Genomic DNA, 19,625 nt, shown 5'->3' with positions numbered 1-19,625 from the left:
CTAGATGAACACTGTGTCCCAGATGGGACCCTATTCCCTATAGGGCTCTGTTCAAAAGTAGTCCACTATATAGGGAACAGGGTGCCGTTTGGGACACAGCCTAAGAGTGTGTCTCCTGTCTCAGGACAGATGACAACATTGTTACATAGTTTTTAATCTCACACTAATGTTCACACCACATTTGGTTCATTGGTAAGGCTTGTTTTCAGGCCCATGTGGTGTATTGTGTAATATCATGCATTTGTTAGCTTCACCGGGGGCCATCTAGTGGTGTAGTATGGATGTGCAGGCTCAGGCAGTCCAACTCTGAATAGGAGTTGTGGTGCTGATAGAAGATGGTCATATCCTGACCACCTGACCAGGAAGAACTCTGGGCACTGACATTTACCAGGCTATATGTAGGGCTTGGGCTGCTGATTTGTGGAAGCATGGACTAGTGGGAGTTTCCACCATATTTCTTATACCAGTCATTTTGTTTTCGAATCAGTGAAGGGAAGTGAACAAGTGCAGACTTTGGAAGGAAGGAGAGATAGTTTGTCCTTACTGGGTCACCTGGTACCACATCATTCCTTTCATCGTTATGAAGTAATGTGAGTATGCAGTGCTGTAAACAGAAAAATAACCATCTCTCTCCCTCCCTTTGTCTCTCTTTGCTCTCCCTTTTCCCTCCCTTTCCCTCTCTCTCCAGGAACCTCCTCTATGTGTACCCCCAGCGACTCAACTTTGTCAACAGGCTGACTTCAGGAGGAAGGAATATCACTATTAAAATCCAGTTTATGAGTGGAGAAGACCCCAGCTGTGTGATGCCTGTGAGTTTCTCACACACACACACACACACACAGTGTTCACCCACGTCGCTGTGACATTGTACAACATGGTTTCATTGAGTTTACTCTGCTTTCTTTTTCCGCGTAGGTCATTTTTGGAAAATCGAATGGTCCTGAGTTTGTGCAAGAAGTATACACCCCAGTCACGTACCATAACAAGCAAGTACTATTTTAAATACTACATGCTACATTTCAATAACACAACTACGGCATAACATGCTACATTTTCTACGGCATGACATGCTACATTTTCTAATATAACAATCTAACATTTTGTTTGTGTTGTCTCTGACTTCTGTCCTATGTGACTGTGCCTCAGGTCTCCAGACTTCTATGAGGAGGTGAAGATGGCTCTGCCTGCCAGGCTGACTGAGAGACACCACCTGCTGTTCACATTCTACCACATCAGCTGTCAACAGAAACAGAATCAGACTGGAGCCAGTGAGACACTCATAGGTTACTCTGTAAGTCTGACCCCTCATGCCTGGTCTCACCTGGGCCTATATTTATAAAGTGCCTCACAGTAGGAGTGCTGATCTAGGATCAGGTTTCCCCTGTCCAAGCAATCTTATTCATTGTGATCTAAAAGGCTAAACTAATCCTAGAGCAGCACTCCAACTCTGGGACATAATGGCGGCGTTTATTTGCCAATCATTCGGTGAAAGACTAGAATGGGGCTGCCATCTGATTGGTCAAAAGACCAATGATTGGCAAAAGATCAGAATTAGGCTGCCTGTGTAAACCCTGCCTTTATGAATATGGGTCCTGGTCTCATCTGGTCTGGATCAGTCTATGATCTGGCCTAGTCCAGATCAGTTTCACTCCACGCTGGGTTAATGTGGTGTTACATGAATGTGTAGATACTCTACTGAACACGGTGCTGGTTAGTTATGATCAATATACTAGTAAGTGATTCTTCTCAATGATGTGGCGAGGTAGATGCGTCTCCTGTATGTATTTGTCCATTGTCAATGTTTGCTGTGGCTGATCTTCTGTCTATCCCCTGGTGTACTGTAGTGGCTGCCTATACTGAGTACTGACAGACTACAGACTGGTCAGTACTGCCTCCCCATCGCCCTGGACAGATTGCCTGTCAACTACTCACTGCACTCACCTGAGGTAACCATTCATTTGGCCATTTCAAATCTTCAGACACAACTTATTTTAAACTGTTATCACAAAAATGTTAAGAGCGGAGTGGCTCCCCCTGGGGGAGAAAATATCACTTACATGTATTTTTCATACATTTGTTGATGTACTGATTTATTGATTGGGTTTAGATGGCAACAGACATGATATTTCTTAATATCTCTCTCTGCAGAACATTCTCCCTCTTTCTGCAGAACATTCTCCCTCTCTCTGCAGAACATTCTCCCTCTCTCTGCAGAACATTCCCCCTCTCTCTGCAGAACATTCTCCTTCTCTCTGCAGAACATTCCCCCTCTCTCTGCAGAACATTCCCCCTCTTTCTGCAGAACATTCTCCCTCTTTCTGCAGAACATTCTCCCTCTTTCTGCAGAACATTCTCCCTCTCTCTGCAGAACATTCCCCCTCTCTCTGCAGAACATTCCCCCTCTCTCTGCAGAACATTCTCCCTCTCTCTGCAGAACATTCCCCCTCTCTCTGCAGAACATTCTCCTTCTCTCTGCAGAACATTCCCCCTCTCTCTGCAGAACATTCCCCCTCTCTCTGCAGAACATTCCCCCTCTCTCTGCAGAACATTCTCCCTCAGGTTCTTAATATGTCAGTCTCTCTATCTATCTCTGCAGAGGATTACCCCTCAGGTTCCTCCAGTCAAGTGGATGGAAAGTCACAAAGGAGTTTTCAACCTGGAGATACAGGCTGTGTCCTCAGTACACACACAGGTAAGTCTAACACACACACACACACACACACACACACACTTTATGTAGTCATTTATTTACCCCTTCCCCTCCCCAGGACAACCACTTGGAACGTTTCTTCACATTGTGCCATGCCCTGGAGGGCGGAGTGACGTTCCCGCTCCGGGTTCGGGAAGAGAAGATTCCGGAGAACAAGCTGGAACACGAGCTGAAGCTGAGCATCATCTCCCTGTCGTCCTCCAGACTGGAACCTCTGGTCCTCTACCTCCATCTGGTCTTAGATAAACTGTTCACCCTCATCATGCAGCCCATGGTCATCGCTGGACAAACGGGTACCTATAGGGACATGTCACCAGGGCTTTCAGACAGACGGGTACCTATAGGGACATGTCACCAGGGCTTTCAGACAGACGGGTACCTATAGGGACATGTCTCCAGGGCTTTCAGACAGACGGGTACCTATAGGGACATGTCGCCAGGGCTTTCAGACAGACGGGTACCTATAGGGACATGTCACCAGGGCTTTCAGACAGACGGGTACCTATAGGGACATGTCGCCAGGGCTTTCAGACAGACGGGTACCTATAGGGACATGTCGCCAGGGCTTTCAGACAGACGGGTACCTATAGGGACATGTCGCCAGGGCTTTCAGACAGACGGGTACCTATAGGGACATGTCGCCAGGGCTTTCAGACAGACGGGTACCTGTAGGGACATGTCGCCAGGGCTTTCAGACAGACGGGTACCTATAGGGACATGTCACCAGGGCTTTCAGACAGACGGGTACCTATAGGGACATGTCGCCAGGGCTTTCAGACAGACGGGTACCTATAGGGACATGTCGCCAGGGCTTTCAGACAGACGGGTACCTATAGGGACATGTCGCCAGGGCTTTCAGACAGACGGGTACCTATAGGGACATGTCACCAGGGCTTTCAGACAGACGGGTACCTATAGGGATATGTCGCCAGGGCTTTCAGACAGACGGGTACCTATAGGGACATGTCGCCAGGGCTTTCAGACAGACGGGTACCTATAGGGACATGTCGCCAGGGCTTTCAGACAGACGGGTACCTATAGGGACATGTCACCAGGGCTTTCAGACAGACGGGTACCTATAGGGACATGTCGCCAGGGCTTTCAGACAGACGGGTACCTATAGGGACATGTCGCCAGGGCTTTCAGACAGACGGGTACCTATAGGGACATGTCGCCAGGGCTTTCAGACAGACGGGTACCTATAGGGACATGTCGCCAGGGCTTTCAGACAGACGGGTACCTATAGGGACATGTCGCCAGGGCTTTCAGACAGACGGGTACCTATAGGGACATGTCGCCAGGGCTTTCAGACAGACAAGTAGTGTGAGAGTATACCTGATGTTTGAGACGTGTTTTGTTGTAACTAACTGTGTGTTTTATTTCCTAGCCAACCTGGCCCAGATAGCGTTTGAGTCAGTGGTGTCAATCGTCAACAGTCTCCACAACAGCCAGGAGCTGGCCAGGGACCAGCAGGGCAGGAATGGTCTCCTAGCAACATACCTGTACTGGGTGTTCCGTCTGCCTGACTCCAATGAGCTCCTCAGCACAGGTAGGAAGGAACCACCGTACACGTTGTCATGGTGATGTGACTGTATGGACAGTCTAACTTGTGAAGAGAATGGACATAGTCGTATTTGCGCTACAGGAATGTGCTCAGCTGAACACGGTGACTGTAGATAAGTTGCATGAAACAGAAGTCATTGAAATGAAGGGGAACTGTGTAATTACATCAATACAATGCTACAGAAGTGCAGATCTGTGCAACTAAAGTAAAGTGTAACCAGGTAGATCATGCCAGTGACAAGGTTCTCAAAAGAGGACCGTCGTGCTCTCCCAAAAGTTTGGTTGGGGCGTAAAACCTGTGAATAAAGATAATCCAAATAGTGTGATGGGTCTGCAAGCAAAAAGATGTTGCATAAAGTTTCAACTTAATAGCCTTCTTCAGTGTGTAGGTGAAGTGTGGCGTTCAGGTAGATCATCCAGTGATATGGTTCTCCCCTGCTTGTCCAGGTCCAGGGGGGGCGGTACCTCCCACTGAGGGCCGCTACAGTACTATGGGGCGGGCCTCAGCCACCACTGTAGGAACCATGTTACTGCAGTCCCGGATCCGCAGCAGCAGCAACCCTGATATCCCTGCCCCACACAGTCCAGAGGACACGGAAGTCAATAACATCCTGTCAGCTAAGGTACTGCTACACATACAGAGTCGTGGTTGAGTGGGTAACACTGGATGTTCAATCCCCAAGTCCACCTCTCACACTTTGTCTCTTCTTAAAGGACACTGAGCATGCTAGCTATTACCATAGACTTCCAGTCATTGCGTTAAAGCTAGTTAGTAATTGCGCTAATTCTAGTTAGCAACTTCCTTCAAACTGCACACAGACATGCAAATTAAATCCACAAGTTCATCTGACTCTGGAGAAGTAGATAAAAGGCTTCATTGCCAAAATCCAAAAGTATCCCTTTAACTTGTGCATGTCTACTCTCCTTTAAAAAAAGGTGGGAAAAGCTAAAGACAGAGTCAATGAACGTCCTCTGTCATGAGCCTGCCACAAACACAGAGTCAATGAACATCCTCTGTCATGAGCCTGCCACAAACACAGAGTCAATAAACATCCTCTGTCATGAGCCTGCCACAAACAAAGAGTCAATAAACATCCTCTGTCATGAGCCTGCCACAAACACAGAGTCAATGAACGTCCTCTGTCATGAGCCTGCCACAAACACAGAGTCAATGAACATCCTCTGTCATGAGCCTGCCACAAACACAGAGTCAATAAACATCCTCTGTCATGAGCCTGCCACAAACACAGAGTCAATAAACATCCTCTGTCATGAGCCTGCCACAAACACAGAGTCAATAAACGTCCTCTGTCATGAGCCTGCCACAAACACAGAGTCAATAAACGTCCTCTGTCATGAGCCTGCCACAAACACAGAGTCAATAAACATCCTCTGTCATGAGCCTGCCACAAACACAGAGTCAATGAACATCCTCTGTCATGAGCCTGCCACAAACACATTGCTAGAGTAGCTACATCCTCTGTCATGAGCCTGCCACAAACACATTGCTAGAGTAGCTACATCCTCTGTCATGAGCCTGCCACAAACACAGAGTCAATAAACGTCCTCTGTCATGAGCCTGCCACAAACACAGAGTCAATAAACATCCTCTGTCATGAGCCTGCCACAAACACAGAGTCAATGAACATCCTCTGTCATGAGCCTGCCACAAACACAGAGTCAATAAACGTCCTCTGTCATGAGCCTGCCACAAACACAGAGTCAATGAACATCCTCTGTCATGAGCCTGCCACAAACACATTGCTAGAGTAGCTACATCCTCTGTCATGAGCCTGCCACAAACACATTGCTAGAGTAGCTACATCCTCTGTCATGAGCCTGCCACAAACACATTGCTAGAGTAGCTACATCCTCTGTCATGAGCCTGCCACAAACACATTGCTAGAGTAGCTACATCCTCTGTCATGAGCCTGCCACAAACACATTGCTAGAGTAGCTACATCCTCTGTCATGAGCCTGCCACAAACACATTGCTAGAGTAGCTACATCCTCTGTCATGAGCCTGCCACAAACACATTGCTAGAGTAGCTACATCCTCTGTCATGAGCCTGCCACAAACACAGAGTCAATAAACGTCCTCTGTCATGAGCCTGCCAGAAACACATTGCTAGAGTAGCTACATCCTCTGTCATGAGCCTGCCACAAACACATTGCTAGAGTAGCTACATCCTCTGTCATGAGCCTGCCACAAACACATTGCTAGAGTAGCTACATCCTCTGTCATGAGCCTGCCACAAACACATTGCTAGAGTAGCTACATCCTCTGTCATGAGCCTGCCACAAACACATTGCTAGAGTAGCTACATCCTCTGTCATGAGCCTGCCACAAACACATTGCTAGAGTAGCTACATCCTCTGTCATGAGCCTGCCACAAACACATTGCTAGAGTAGCTACATCCTCTGTCATGAGCCTGCCACAAACACATTGCTAGAGTAGCTACATCCTCTGTCATGAGCCTGCCACAAACACATTGCTAGAGTAGCTACATCCTCTGTCATGAGCCTGCCACAAACACATTGCTAGAGTAGCTACATCCTCTGTCATGAGCCTGCCACAAACACATTGCTAGAGTAGCTACATCCTCTGTCATGAGCCTGCCACAAACACATTGCTAGAGTAGCTACATCCTCTGTCATGAGCCTGCCACAAACACATTGCTAGAGTAGCTACATCCTCTAGCGTAGCCTCTGACTGTTGGTTGGTTTACAACACATCAGAACCTTCAAGGCTTTTTTTTACAACCCCTGGGTCTATGGCTGTAGTGTCGACTCACTGGTTTGGGCCAATTAAAACCAGGTCTGAATTCCAAATGGCACCCCATGGACCATGGTCAAAGATTGTTCCCTAAATAGTGCACTGAGTGCCATTTTGGGACTCACACACCACATCTGTTTGTCTCTGTGTGTCTGAAGCTACAATAGTCCAGATAGTCGAGTCAGATTCTTCATGACCACCTTGTTGTTGCTGTCCTCTCCCTCAGGGCCAGAACAACCCAGGCAGTCGTATGTCGACCTATGTGGATGTGAGCAGCCACCCTCAGAGCTCTACGGGCGGGACCCGGCCCTCCAACAGAAAAGTAACTTTTACCAGAAAGATCCGGGGAATAAACGTCTTTATTCACCTCTGTGATGCCAACAGTCACCAGCAGAGGGCAGTGTGACACTGAGCAGACCAGATCACATACTGTAGCATGTAGACTTCCATAAAGTATCTTCCATATTTTCTTTAACTAGCCAAGTCAGTTAAGAACAAATTCTTATTTACAATGACGGCCTAGGTACAGTGGGTTAACTGGCTTGTTCAGGGGCAGAATAACAGATTTTTACCTTGTCAGCTCAGGGATTCTATCTAGCAACCTTTCGGTTACTGGCCCAACGCTCGAACCACTAGGCTACCTGCCGCCCCATACTGGCCAAACACTGACAGTAACATTCTCATTTGCATTCTGAGTAGAATGTTCTATATACGTCGCAGTAGGATGTTACATGGCAGCCAGTAAAATCTTAAATCTGTAACAGATAATGTGATGTGGATTTGTCTGCTGTCAGAGCGAACCACACGAGGATGTGAAATAGAACCTGAACATGGCATTGAACTGTGGGTCTACACAGTCACAAAGATTTAACAGAGATTAAACAGTGTGTGTGTGTGTGTGTGTGTGTGTGTGTGTGTGTGTGTGTGTGTGTGTGTGTGTGTGTGTGTGTGTGTGTGTGTGTGTGTGCATTTCAAAATCAAATCACTCTGTTTTGAGGCGCTGTTCTTCTGTTGTTTGCCATGTTCAAATAAGACCAGACCCTTCCCTTTGAAATGCTGTGTCTGATTTCACTGGCTGGGGTCAGAGTGCATTTGGCTAGCTCTGGTTTGTGTTGAACTGAGGACTGTGGCACCATCAGTCAGTCTGTCATTCAGTCAGTAAATAAATCTGTCGGTCTGTCTGAGTGTCACTCCCTCTCTCTAATCTCTCTGTCTCTCTAACATATAGGTTGTACTTTTCTTTTAAGAAGTCATCCATTATAACACTGAGATAGTCCAGGATTGATGTGATCCTTTGAAGAAGTACTCTGTATTCTACATGTAAGTTACCAGACACTACTGTATTAGTGGTGGTAGTAACCCGAGGCTCTGTTTCTCCTCTGACAGCAGTTCCATGAGGAGTTAGCTCTGCAGATTGTGGTCAGCACAGGAGTCTGCAGAGAGAACGCATATAAATACGCCTGGTTCTTCTTTGAGCTGCTGGTGAGTGTGTTCAATAAACTCAATGTACAAACATTAGCAAGCCTTCCTAATATGGAGTTGCATCCCCGTTTGCCCTCAGAACAGTCTCAATTCGTTGGGGCATGGAGTCTACAAGGTGTCCAAAGCATTCCACAGGGATGCTGGTCCATGTTGACTCCAATGCTTCCCACAGTAGTGTGAAGTTGGCTGGTAGTGGATCTCTACTCTGAACAGCTCGTTCCATCTCATCCCACAGATGCTCAACTGGATTGAGATCTGGTGACTGGGCAGGCCACTGCAGGAAGCTGAATTCACTGTCATGTTCGTGGAAGCATTCCTGGACAATCCTAGCCTTGTGGCATGGGGCATTATACTACTGAAAAAATGCATTTTCAGACGGACACACTGCTGCCATGAAGGGATGCCTGATTGGCGATGATGTTCAGATATCCTGTGGCATTCAATCGTTGCTCCACTTTTATCAAGGGGCCCAATGTGTGCCATGAAAACACACCTCACACCATCACACTACCACCAGCCTGTAATGTTGACACGCGGCATGATGGATGCATGTTCCCGTGGTTTTCTCCATACCCTAGTCCTCCCATCAGCGTGAAACTGCAGGAACCACGATTCATCGGATCCAGCAATGTTTTTCTAATTCTCCACTGTCCAGTGTTTTCGTTTCTTAGCCCACTGCAACCACATTTTCTTGGCTTTCTGCTGAAAGATGTGGAACGCAGCTGCCATACCCCGTTTGTGTCGAGGTATGACAAGTTGTGCATTCAACCAATGTTGTCCTGGACTGTCAGTTGACTAACTGTAGCCTGCCTGTTGCTCTGCACAATTCATGTCAGCCTCTTTTGTTATCTTTCATCAATGACCTGTTTTCAACCACTGGCCTCCCGTTGACTGGATGTCCTTTGGGTGGCGGACCATTCTTGATACACACAGAAAACGGTTGAGCGTGAAAAACCCAGCAGTGTTGCAGTTCTTGATACACTCAAACTGGCGCACCTGGCACCTTCTACCATACCCTGTTCAAAGGCACTTAGATCTTTTGTCTTGCCCATTCACCCTCTGAATGGAACACATACACAATCAATGTCTCAAAATATTTCTTTAACCTGTCTCCTCCCCTTCATCTACACTGATTTGAAGTGGATTTAACAAGTGACATCAATAAGGGATCATAGCTTTCACCTGGATTTACCTGGTCAGTCTGTCATGGAAAGAGTAGACGTTCCTAATGTTTTCTACACTGTGTATTTACTTTAATGGCAAAGAAGCTCTAGCATTTTTAGCTTAATGGAGTGGTGTGTGTGTGTGTGTGTGTGTCCAGGTGAAGAGCATGGCCCAGCATGTGTCTCAGCTGGAGAAGCAAGACGTCCCTCGCAGGAGCCGCTTCTCAGACCGCTTCAAAGATGATGTCACAACCATCGTCTCCGTGGTTACTGCTGAGATGGGGACCATCCTGGTCAAACAGCAGAAGGTTAGTAATGATGTCATTATGAGCCTTTAGTAAACTTTCAAACACTTTTTCAGAGAATCAATCTATCAAATCATCACTAAATGCAGTTTCCTTTTAATTTTTTCTCCTGATGACTCTAAGGAGACCATTGGCTGTTTTTAACTGAAAATCTATTTTGTTGTTGTTGTTGTTGTTGTTAGGAGTTGGAGCAGGCAGAGAAGGTGAACATCAGCCTGGCCTTCTTCCTGTATGACCTGCTGTCTCTAATGGACCGAGGCTTTGTCTTCATCCTGGTCAAAAACTACTGCAACCAGGTCACTACAACAATAAACTACCCTAAAGACAATTCACTACCCTAACTACAATACACTACCCTAACTACAATACACTACCCTAACTACAATACACTACCCTAACCACAATACACTACCCTAACTACAATACACTACCCTAACTACAATACACTACCCTAACTACAATACACTACCCTAACTACAATACACTACCCTAACTACAATACACTACCCTAACTACAATACACTACCCTAACTACAATACACTACCCTAACTACAATACACTACCCTAACCACAATACACTACCCTAACCACAATACACTACCCTAACTACAATACACTACCCTAACTACAATACACTACCCTAACTACAATACACTACCCTAACCACAATACATTACCCTAACCACAATACACTACCCTAACTACAATACACTACCCTAACTACAATACACTACCCTAACTACAATACACTACCCTAACCACAATACACTACCCTAACCACAATACACTACCCTAACTACAATACACTACCCTAACCACAATACACTACCCTAACCACAATACACTACCCTAACTACAATACACTACCCTAACTACAATACACTACCCTAACTACAATACACTACCCTAACTACAATACACTACCCTAACTACAATACACTACCCTAACTACAATACACTACCCTAACCACAATACACTACCCTAACTACAATACACTACCCTAACCACAATAAACTACCCTAACTACAATACACTACCCTAACTACAATACACTACCCTAACCACAATACACTACCCTAACTACAATACACTACCCTAACCACAATAAACTACCCTAACTACAATACACTACCCTAACTACAATACACTACCCTAACTACAATACACTACCCTAACTACAATACACTACCCTAACTACAATACACTACCCTAACCACAATACACTACCCTAACTACAATACACTACCCTAACTACAATACACTACCCTAACCACAATACACTACCCTAACCACAATACGCTACCCTAACCACAATACGCTACCCTAACCACAATACGCTACCCTAACCACAATACGCTACCCTAACCACAATACGCTACCCTAACCACAATACGCTACCCTAACCACAATACGCTACCCTAACCACAATACGCTACCCTAACCACAATACGCTACCCTAACCACAATACACTACCCTAACTACAATACACTACCCTAACTACAATACACTACCCTAACTACAATACACTACCCTAACTACAATACACTACCCTAACCACAATACGCTACCCTAACCACAATACGCTACCCTAACTACAATACACTACCCTAACCACAATACGCTACCCTAACCACAATACGCTACCCTAACCACAATACGCTACCCTAACCACAATACACTACCCTAACTACAATACACTACCCTAACCACAATACGCTACCCTAACCACAATACACTACCCTAACTACAATACACTACCCTAACTACAATACACTACCCTAACTACAATACGCTACCCTAACCACAATACACTACCCTAACTACAATACACTACCCTAACTACAATACACTACCCTAACTACAATACACTACCCTAACTACAATACACTACCCTAACTACAATACACTACCCTAACCACAATACGCTACCCTAACCACAATACGCTACCCTAACTACAATACACTACCCTAACCACAATACGCTACCCTAACTACAATACACTACCCTAACCACAATACGCTACCCTAACCACAATACACTACCCTAACTACAATACACTACCCTAACCACAATACGCTACCCTAACCACAGCATAAATACAAAGGAGGTGACCAATTCCAGACTCTGTCTCTGACCATATCCCATGTCAATAACCTAACCTAACCTAACCTAACCTGACCTTGACCTTAAGCTATCTGATCATTTTTTCCCCCCCCAGATGTCGGCAAAGACCGTTTCCATGCCAACCCTGATTAGCATGCGATTGGAGTTCCTGCGTATCCTGTGCAGTCACGAGCACTATCTCAACCTCAGCCTTTACTTCAGTAGCCCTGCCTCTGCACCCGTCTCTCCATGCCCATCCATCTCCTCACAGGTCAGTTTTCATGTCAGTCAAAATCATATTGTCTCCGGCACTCACCTAGCTTTGGGATTTTAGGTTATAGTGTAGTATGGTTATGTAAGGTGGGTTCTCTCTCTCTGGCTTTAAATACTCTCTCTCCTTTTATATTCCAACCTCTTTCTCTCTTTCACTCTCACCCGTCTCGCTCTCTCTCTCACCTGTCTCCCTTTCTCTTCGCCGTCTCTCTCTCTCTCACCCGTCTCTCTCTCTCTCTCCTCCCCGTCTCTCTCCCCGTCTCTCTCCCCGTCTCTCTTCCTCTCTCTCTCCGTCTCTCTCTCCGTCTCTCTCCCTCGTCTCTCTCCCTCGTCTCTCTCCCCGTCTCTCTCTCTCTCCCCCGTCTCTCTCGTCTCTCTCTCTCTCCCCCCGTCTCTCTCTCTCTCCCCCCGTCTCTCTCTCTCTCCCCCGTCTCTCTCTCTCTCTCTCTCTCTCCCCCGTCTCTCTCTCTCTCTCTCCCCGTCTCTCTCTCTCTCTCTCCCCGTCTCTCTCTCTCTCTCTCTCTCTCTCCCCCGTCTCTTTCCTCCCCGTCTCTCACTCTCTCCCCCCCTCTGCCTCTCTCGCTCTCTGGTCTCTCTCTCTCTCTGGCCTCTCTCTCTCTGCAGAGCTCCAGTTCGTGTAGTTTCCAGGAGCAGAGGATCCTGGGGCTGTTTGAGCTGTCCCAGGAGTTTAAACAGCAGCACTACCTCGCTGGTCTACTGCTCACTGAGCTCAGCGCTGCACTGGACATGGAGTCAGAGGGGTTGGTACACACACACAACACCTCACTGCCCACTATCTCAGGAGTCTGACATGGAGTGTGAGGGGTCTGTCAACTACACACTGACACAAACAAATATGTGTGTGTGCTTATGGGATTGTGTGTGCTTATGAGATTGTGTGTGTGTGTAGGGGTAAGGTCCAGAGGAAGGCCATCAACGCCACCTACAGTCTGCTGTGTGCCCATGACCTGGACCAGCGCTGTACCCGTCCCGAGGTCCGGGCCAAGGTGGCCACTCTCTACCTCCCCCTGGTGGGCATCATCATTGACTCCATCAACTACCTGGACTTCACAGGTACTGGCCTGGCCACATCCCATATCCACACCTATACCCTACCCATTGGGACTTAATGTAAAGTCTGGCTAAGGAGTTGGTTGATTGGTTTAGAACTGGGTTGATGTGAACTGTGTTTAGAGAGCGTTTGGTGCAGAGCCGTGGCTGAGTGGTAACAATCATGAATTCAGAGCTATTCGTCTAATAGAAATCAGAAGGTTTTCTTTAATGGAAGCTTCTCTAATGTCAAACATGTAAAGTGTGGTGTACCGCAGGGCAGCTCTCTAGGCCCTCTACTCTTTTCTATTTTTACCAATGACCTGCCACTGGCATTAAACAAAGCATATGTGTCCATGTATGCTGATGATTCAACCATATACGCATCAGTAACCACACCTAATGAAGTCACTGAAACCCTTAACAAAGAGTTGTAGTCTGTTTTGGAATGGGTGGCCAGTAATAAACTGGTCCTGAACATCTCTAAAACTAAGAGCATTGTATTTGGTACAAATCATTCCTTAAGTTCTAGTCCTCAGCTGAATCTGGTAATGAATGGTGTGGCTGTTGATCAAGTTGAGGAGACTAAATTACATGGCATTACCTTAGATTGTAAACTCTCATGGTCAAAACATATAGATTCAATGGTTGTAAAAATGGGGAGAGGTCTAGCCGTAATAAAGAGATGCTCTGCTTTTTTGACACCACACTCCAAAAAGCAAGTTCTGCAGGCTCTAGTTTTGTCTAATCTTGTCGTGTGGTCCAGTGATGCAAGGAAAGACCTAGTTAAGCTGCAGCTGGCCCAGAACAGAGCGGCACATTTTGCTATTAATTGTAATCAGAGGGCTGATATAAATACTATGCATGCCAGTCTCTCTTGGCTAGGGGTTGAGGAGAGACTGACTGCATCACTTCTTTTTATAAGAAACATTCATGTGTTAAATCTCAAATTTTTTCCATAGTCAACTTACACACGGATCTAACACACACACACTTATCACACCAGACATGCCACCAGGGGTCTTTTCACAGTCTCCAAATCCAGCAAACCTGGTTTAAAAAAACAGATAAAGCAACACCTCACGGCACAACGCCTCTCCCCTATTTGACCCAGATAGTTTGTGTGTATGTATTGATATGTAGACTATGTGTGCCTTTACATTTTTTTTTATGTAGCTCTGTCGTTGAGCTGTTCTTGTCTATTGATGTTCTGTATTATGCCATTCTGTATTATGTTAATGTTTTGTTCGGACCCCAGGAAGAGTAGCTGCTGCTTTTGCAACAGCTAATGGGGATCCTAATAAAATACCAAAAAAATCTTTGCTCTCAACAAATATGTGACTCCCCACCGTAGTCTCCCCTTCAAACGTTCTCCCCTTTCTACCTCTGTATCTCCTTAGTAACTTCTAATCTGTGTAAATAAAACTTGAAAATACGTATTTTTTTTGTATTTGACACTTGTGTGTCTCCGTAGTGTCCGAGGCTCGCGGAGGGAAAAGCAAGACCGGAGGGTCAGACGAAGACCCCGACAACATCCCGCCCATTAATCAGTCTATTGCTATGGCAATCGCCGGCAATCCCTTCAACACCTTGGCGAGGAATGCCCTGGCTTCCATGGCGTCTGTGGTAAGGCTATAGGAATGTTGCCATGGTTTTGTATCAGTAGGACTCTCTTCTTTCACTTCCAAGCACATACTGTATGTTTGGGTTCCTCCATCAGACCTGGATTAAGTTAGCTTTTTAAAATGATTAATTCACAATTTCAATTAGAGTAGTAAATTCCTTGCTCTGTAGTTTTGTGACTAGTAGTGATAAAGGTGTGTGTGTGTGTGTGTGTGTGTGTGTGTGTGTGTGTGCATCCACAAGGGGGCGGTGGTGTAGCAGGTGTGCTGCTGTGAGGTAGACTGATGAGCTGTCGGAACCACACACACACACCATCCATTATGAGATGCCAGCTCTCTTTCTCTATCGTTCTCTCTCTTTCTCTCGCGCGCACACACACACACACACACACACACACACACACACACACACACACACACACACACACACACACACACACACACACACACACACCATCCATTATGAGATGCCAGCTCTCTTTCTCTATCGCTCTCTCTCTCTCTCTCTCTCTCTCTCTCGCGCGTACACACACACACACACACACACACACACACACACACACACACCATCCATTATGAGATGCCAGCTCTCTTTCTCTATCGCTCTCTCTCTCGCGCGTACACACACACACACACACACACACACACACACACACACACACCATCCATTATGAGATGCCAGCTCTCTTTCTCTATCGCTCTCTCTCTCTCTCGCGTGTGTACACACACACACACACACACACACACACACACACACCATCCATTATGAGATGCCAGCTCTCTTTCTCTATCGCTCTCTCTCTCTCTCTCGCGTGTGTACACACACACACACACACACACACACACACACACACACACACACACCATCCATTATGAGATGCCAGCTCTCTTTCTCTATCGCTCTCTCTCTCTCTCTCGCGTGTGTACACACACACACACACCATCCATTATGAGATGCCAGCTCTCTTTCTCTATCGCTCTCTCTCTCTCTTGCGTGTGTACACACACACACACACACACACACACACACACACACACACACACACACACACACACACACACACACACACACACACACACACACACACACACACACACCATCCATTATGAGATGCCAGCTCTCTTTCTCTATTGCTCTCTCTCTCTCGCGTGTGTACACACACACACACACACACACACACACACACACACACACACACACACACACACACACACACACCATCCATTATGAGATGCCAGCTCTCTTTCTCTATCGCTCTCTCTCTCTCTCTCGCGTGTGTACACACACACACACACACACACACACACACACACACACACACACCTTCCATTATGAGATGCCAGCTCTCTTTCTCTATCGCTCTCTCTCTCTCTCTCGCGTGTGTACACACACACACACACCATCCATTATGAGATGCCAGCTCTCTTTCTCTATCGCTCTCTCTCTCTCTTGCGTGTGTACACACACACACACACACACATATACACACACACACACACACACACACACACACACACACCATCCATTATGAGATGCCAGCTCTCTTTCTCTATTGCTTTCTCTCTCTCGCGTGTGTACACACACACACACACACCCTGGGAGATGCTTTTTGGGCAGGCATTATCATCATAAGTGAACTGGGCTGTGCTGAGAGACACACACATCCATCAAATGTAGCCACGGCAACCATACAGCCACAGAACACCCTCCCTTTGTCTCTCCTATTATACTTCGTCTGTGCCAGATGGATGTATGCCCTATACACAATGCGAACTGTAGTTATTTTCTTTTTTTACAGTTTTGGAAAGTGTTTAACATATTGACATTGAACTCAGGTCGAGGCCTTAAGCTTGCCATTTGAGTAATAGCATCTATGGAATCAGTAGGAGTTTAATGGTTGTCTTCATCAGAGGTCCCAATCAACTCTGTGTAATAGTGTTACTCAATGGTAGACATCAATCACTGGTCTGTATGGAATATTTATCAAACTCAACCTCTGAATTACATGTAGCACCTGTGGAGAGCCTTGGCAGCGGCTAATTGGGATCCCAATAAAATACAAGAACCCATAAACCACATAATACTACAGTATATCTCTGTCCACTCTAAAGTATACAGTATATCTCTGTCCACTCTATAGTATATAGTATATCTCTGTCCACTCTATAGTATATAGTATATCTCTGTCCACTCTATAGTATACAGTATATCTCTGTCCACTCTATAGTATATAGTATATCTCTGTCCACTCTATAGTATACAGTATATCTCTGTCCACTCTATAGTATATAGTATATCTCTGTCCACTCTATAGTATATAGTATATCTCTGTCCATTCTATAGTATATAGTATATCTCTGTCCACTCTATAGTATACAGTATATCTCTGTCCACTCTAAAGTATATAGTATATCTGTCTCTCTCCTCTGTAGCAGTCTGCTAAGGCAGTGGCCACCCTGTCAGCAGAGACCAGTCGTAACCTGCTGGTGTGTTTCCTGTGGGTGATGAAGAACGCTGAGAGGAGTCTGATCCAGCGCTGGACTGTGGACATGCCCTCAGCACAGCTCAACAGACTGCTAGAACTACTCACCATCTGTGTTTCCTGCTTTGAGTACAGGGTAAGAGTATCTGCGCCCTGCATGGACTATATGCCTAATTCATGTCTGTAAATAGGATGTAAATGTGTGTGTTATTATTCTCACTGTGTTTGTTTGCGCATGCCTTCACGCATTGTGTATGTGTTGTGCAGGGGAAGCGGAGCAGTGATAAAGTGAGCACGCAGGCCTTACAGAAGTCCCAGCAGGCCAAGATGCAGCTGGAGGACTCCCTACTGAGGGGCATCGGAGCCCGGGGGGAAATGATGCGACGGGCTGGAGGTCAGTACCACCCACCACTCTGTCTGATTGATGAAAAGTAGCTACATGCACAGTACACGACTTAGAAGTATACCTCCTGAAAAGCAGCTCTGAGTAGCTGAAAAGGGAACGATGGTACTCTTAAGCTGGTTTTTGATTGGACGAGAGCCTACCTGCCCTTTTATCCCTGACCTTTGACCCTGACAGGAAGTGACCGTGCAGGTCAGAGAGTGAACCTGCGCTGGAGAAAAGACCTGACACAGTGGAGGCAGACCAATGACAAACATGACAAGTGAGTTACACGCACTGAGTACAAATGCAATTCATTCATTACATATCTCTCTTGGTATGGAAGAAGATACATTGTCAGACAATACCATTGGAAGAAACTAGTGAAGAGAACCCCTTCTCCGGTTTCCCTCAGAACCAAAGCAGAGCTGGACCAGGAAGCTCTGATCAGTGGGAATCTGGCTACCGAGTCCAACCTCATAGTCCTGGACCTACTGGAGACCATAGTACAGGTCCAACATCTTTCTCCTTATGTTTTCAATCTACCTCTACTTCTCTCTCTCTCTCTCTCTCTCTCTCTCTCCGTGTTTGAGATTGACTGCAGACTGACTGTTCTACAAATCACCTTGCATCTGCAACAACTACTGATTGTTTGTAGATCAGTCTGTCAGCATTTACCCACAACTCATCATGAAATTGATACTCTCTTGAACACAGCCAACATCATAGTGTCCTCTCTAGTCCCATTGGCTGACATTATTCTCTCTCTCTCCCTTGTAATTGGTTGTCATGACTGTCTTCCATACAGGCTGTTCCATTGGCTGACTGTAAGGACAGTGTTGTGGGCGGTGTGTTGAGGGTGTTGCTACACTGTCTCACCTGCAACCAGAGTACAACCTTCCTGTCTCACTGCTTCAGCACACTGCGAGCACTCGTCGTCAAGGTACTGTCTATATACAATATATACTGACGGTATTGTGTGTGTGTATGGATGTGTGTGCGTGTACTGACAGTATTGTGTGTGTTATAGTTTGGTGACCTGTTGTTTGAAGAGGAAGCCGAGCAGTGTGCAGACCTGTGTCAGAAGGTGCTCCAGCACTGTAGCAGTCCTGTGGATGGAAATAGAAGCCAGGCCTGCGCTACCCTATACCTCATAATGAGATACAGCTTCAGCTCAGCCAATGTGAGCGCACGGACGCAGACGCGCACACACACACACACACACTCACACACACAGATTCCGTCTCATCCTTTTTCTTCTACCACCCAGTCGTTTCCATGTCTATTTTGAGCTCAGTGGAGAAAGTTGCTGAATTATGTGTTTCTGGGTACTTAGAAGTGAACAGGGAGATATGTCACTGTCTACCCCTGTGTCCCTGCCTTTCTGTAAGTAATGACAGTATGAGTGAGAAAAAGGGAGAGGGAGAGAGAGGCACCACCAGGCACCTCCCCACCCCAACCAGCCAACACCCTCCCACCCCAACCAGCCAACACCCTCCCAAACCGACCAGCCAACACCCTCCCAAACCGACCAGCCAACACCCTCCCAAACCGACCAGCCAACACCCTCCCAAACCGACCAGCCAACACCCTCCCCAACCGACCAGCCAACACCATCCCCAACCGACCAGCCAACACCCTCCCCAACCGACCAGCCAACACCCTCCCCAACCGACCAGCCAACACCCTCCCCAACCGACCAGCCAAC

The 19,625-nt window shown here is 46.5% G+C and overlaps 1 protein-coding gene across 6 annotated transcripts in view; it reads left to right on the top strand.

Annotated features, from left to right (window-relative positions):
- LOC115200406 (dedicator of cytokinesis protein 8) overlaps positions 1 to 19,625 on the top strand; it is an 85,856-nt gene that overhangs the window by 49,340 nt on the left and 16,891 nt on the right. For 4 of the 6 annotated variants that reach the window (XM_029763462.1, XM_029763466.1, XM_029763464.1 and 1 more), the window contains 22 exons: positions 689 to 809; positions 916 to 986; positions 1,147 to 1,291; positions 1,845 to 1,946; positions 2,597 to 2,692; positions 2,769 to 3,003; positions 4,098 to 4,259; positions 4,721 to 4,896; positions 7,277 to 7,372; positions 8,437 to 8,532; positions 9,854 to 10,003; positions 10,183 to 10,296; positions 12,223 to 12,378; positions 13,005 to 13,141; positions 13,291 to 13,454; positions 14,905 to 15,056; positions 17,486 to 17,671; positions 17,803 to 17,929; positions 18,116 to 18,200; positions 18,333 to 18,429; positions 18,726 to 18,860; positions 18,948 to 19,100. In XM_029763462.1, the coding sequence (XP_029619322.1) occupies positions 689 to 809; positions 916 to 986; positions 1,147 to 1,291; positions 1,845 to 1,946; positions 2,597 to 2,692; positions 2,769 to 3,003; positions 4,098 to 4,259; positions 4,721 to 4,896; positions 7,277 to 7,372; positions 8,437 to 8,532; positions 9,854 to 10,003; positions 10,183 to 10,296; positions 12,223 to 12,378; positions 13,005 to 13,141; positions 13,291 to 13,454; positions 14,905 to 15,056; positions 17,486 to 17,671; positions 17,803 to 17,929; positions 18,116 to 18,200; positions 18,333 to 18,429; positions 18,726 to 18,860; positions 18,948 to 19,100 (2,956 nt within the window). The remainder of the gene's footprint in view (positions 1 to 688; positions 810 to 915; positions 987 to 1,146; positions 1,292 to 1,844; positions 1,947 to 2,596; positions 2,693 to 2,768; positions 3,004 to 4,097; positions 4,260 to 4,720; positions 4,897 to 7,276; positions 7,373 to 8,436; positions 8,533 to 9,853; positions 10,004 to 10,182; positions 10,297 to 12,222; positions 12,379 to 13,004; positions 13,142 to 13,290; positions 13,455 to 14,904; positions 15,057 to 17,485; positions 17,672 to 17,802; positions 17,930 to 18,115; positions 18,201 to 18,332; positions 18,430 to 18,725; positions 18,861 to 18,947; positions 19,101 to 19,625) is intronic. The other 2 variants (XM_029763463.1, XM_029763467.1) reach the window with 1 other exon arrangement.

This window comes from Salmo trutta, chromosome 9 (genome assembly GCF_901001165.1).
Source record: "Salmo trutta chromosome 9, fSalTru1.1, whole genome shotgun sequence".
In the NCBI taxonomy this organism is placed as follows: Eukaryota; Metazoa; Chordata; class Actinopteri; order Salmoniformes; family Salmonidae; genus Salmo; species Salmo trutta.
The sequence above is the reverse complement of the archived record's forward strand: the minus strand, read 5'-3'. Positions and strand labels throughout refer to the sequence as shown.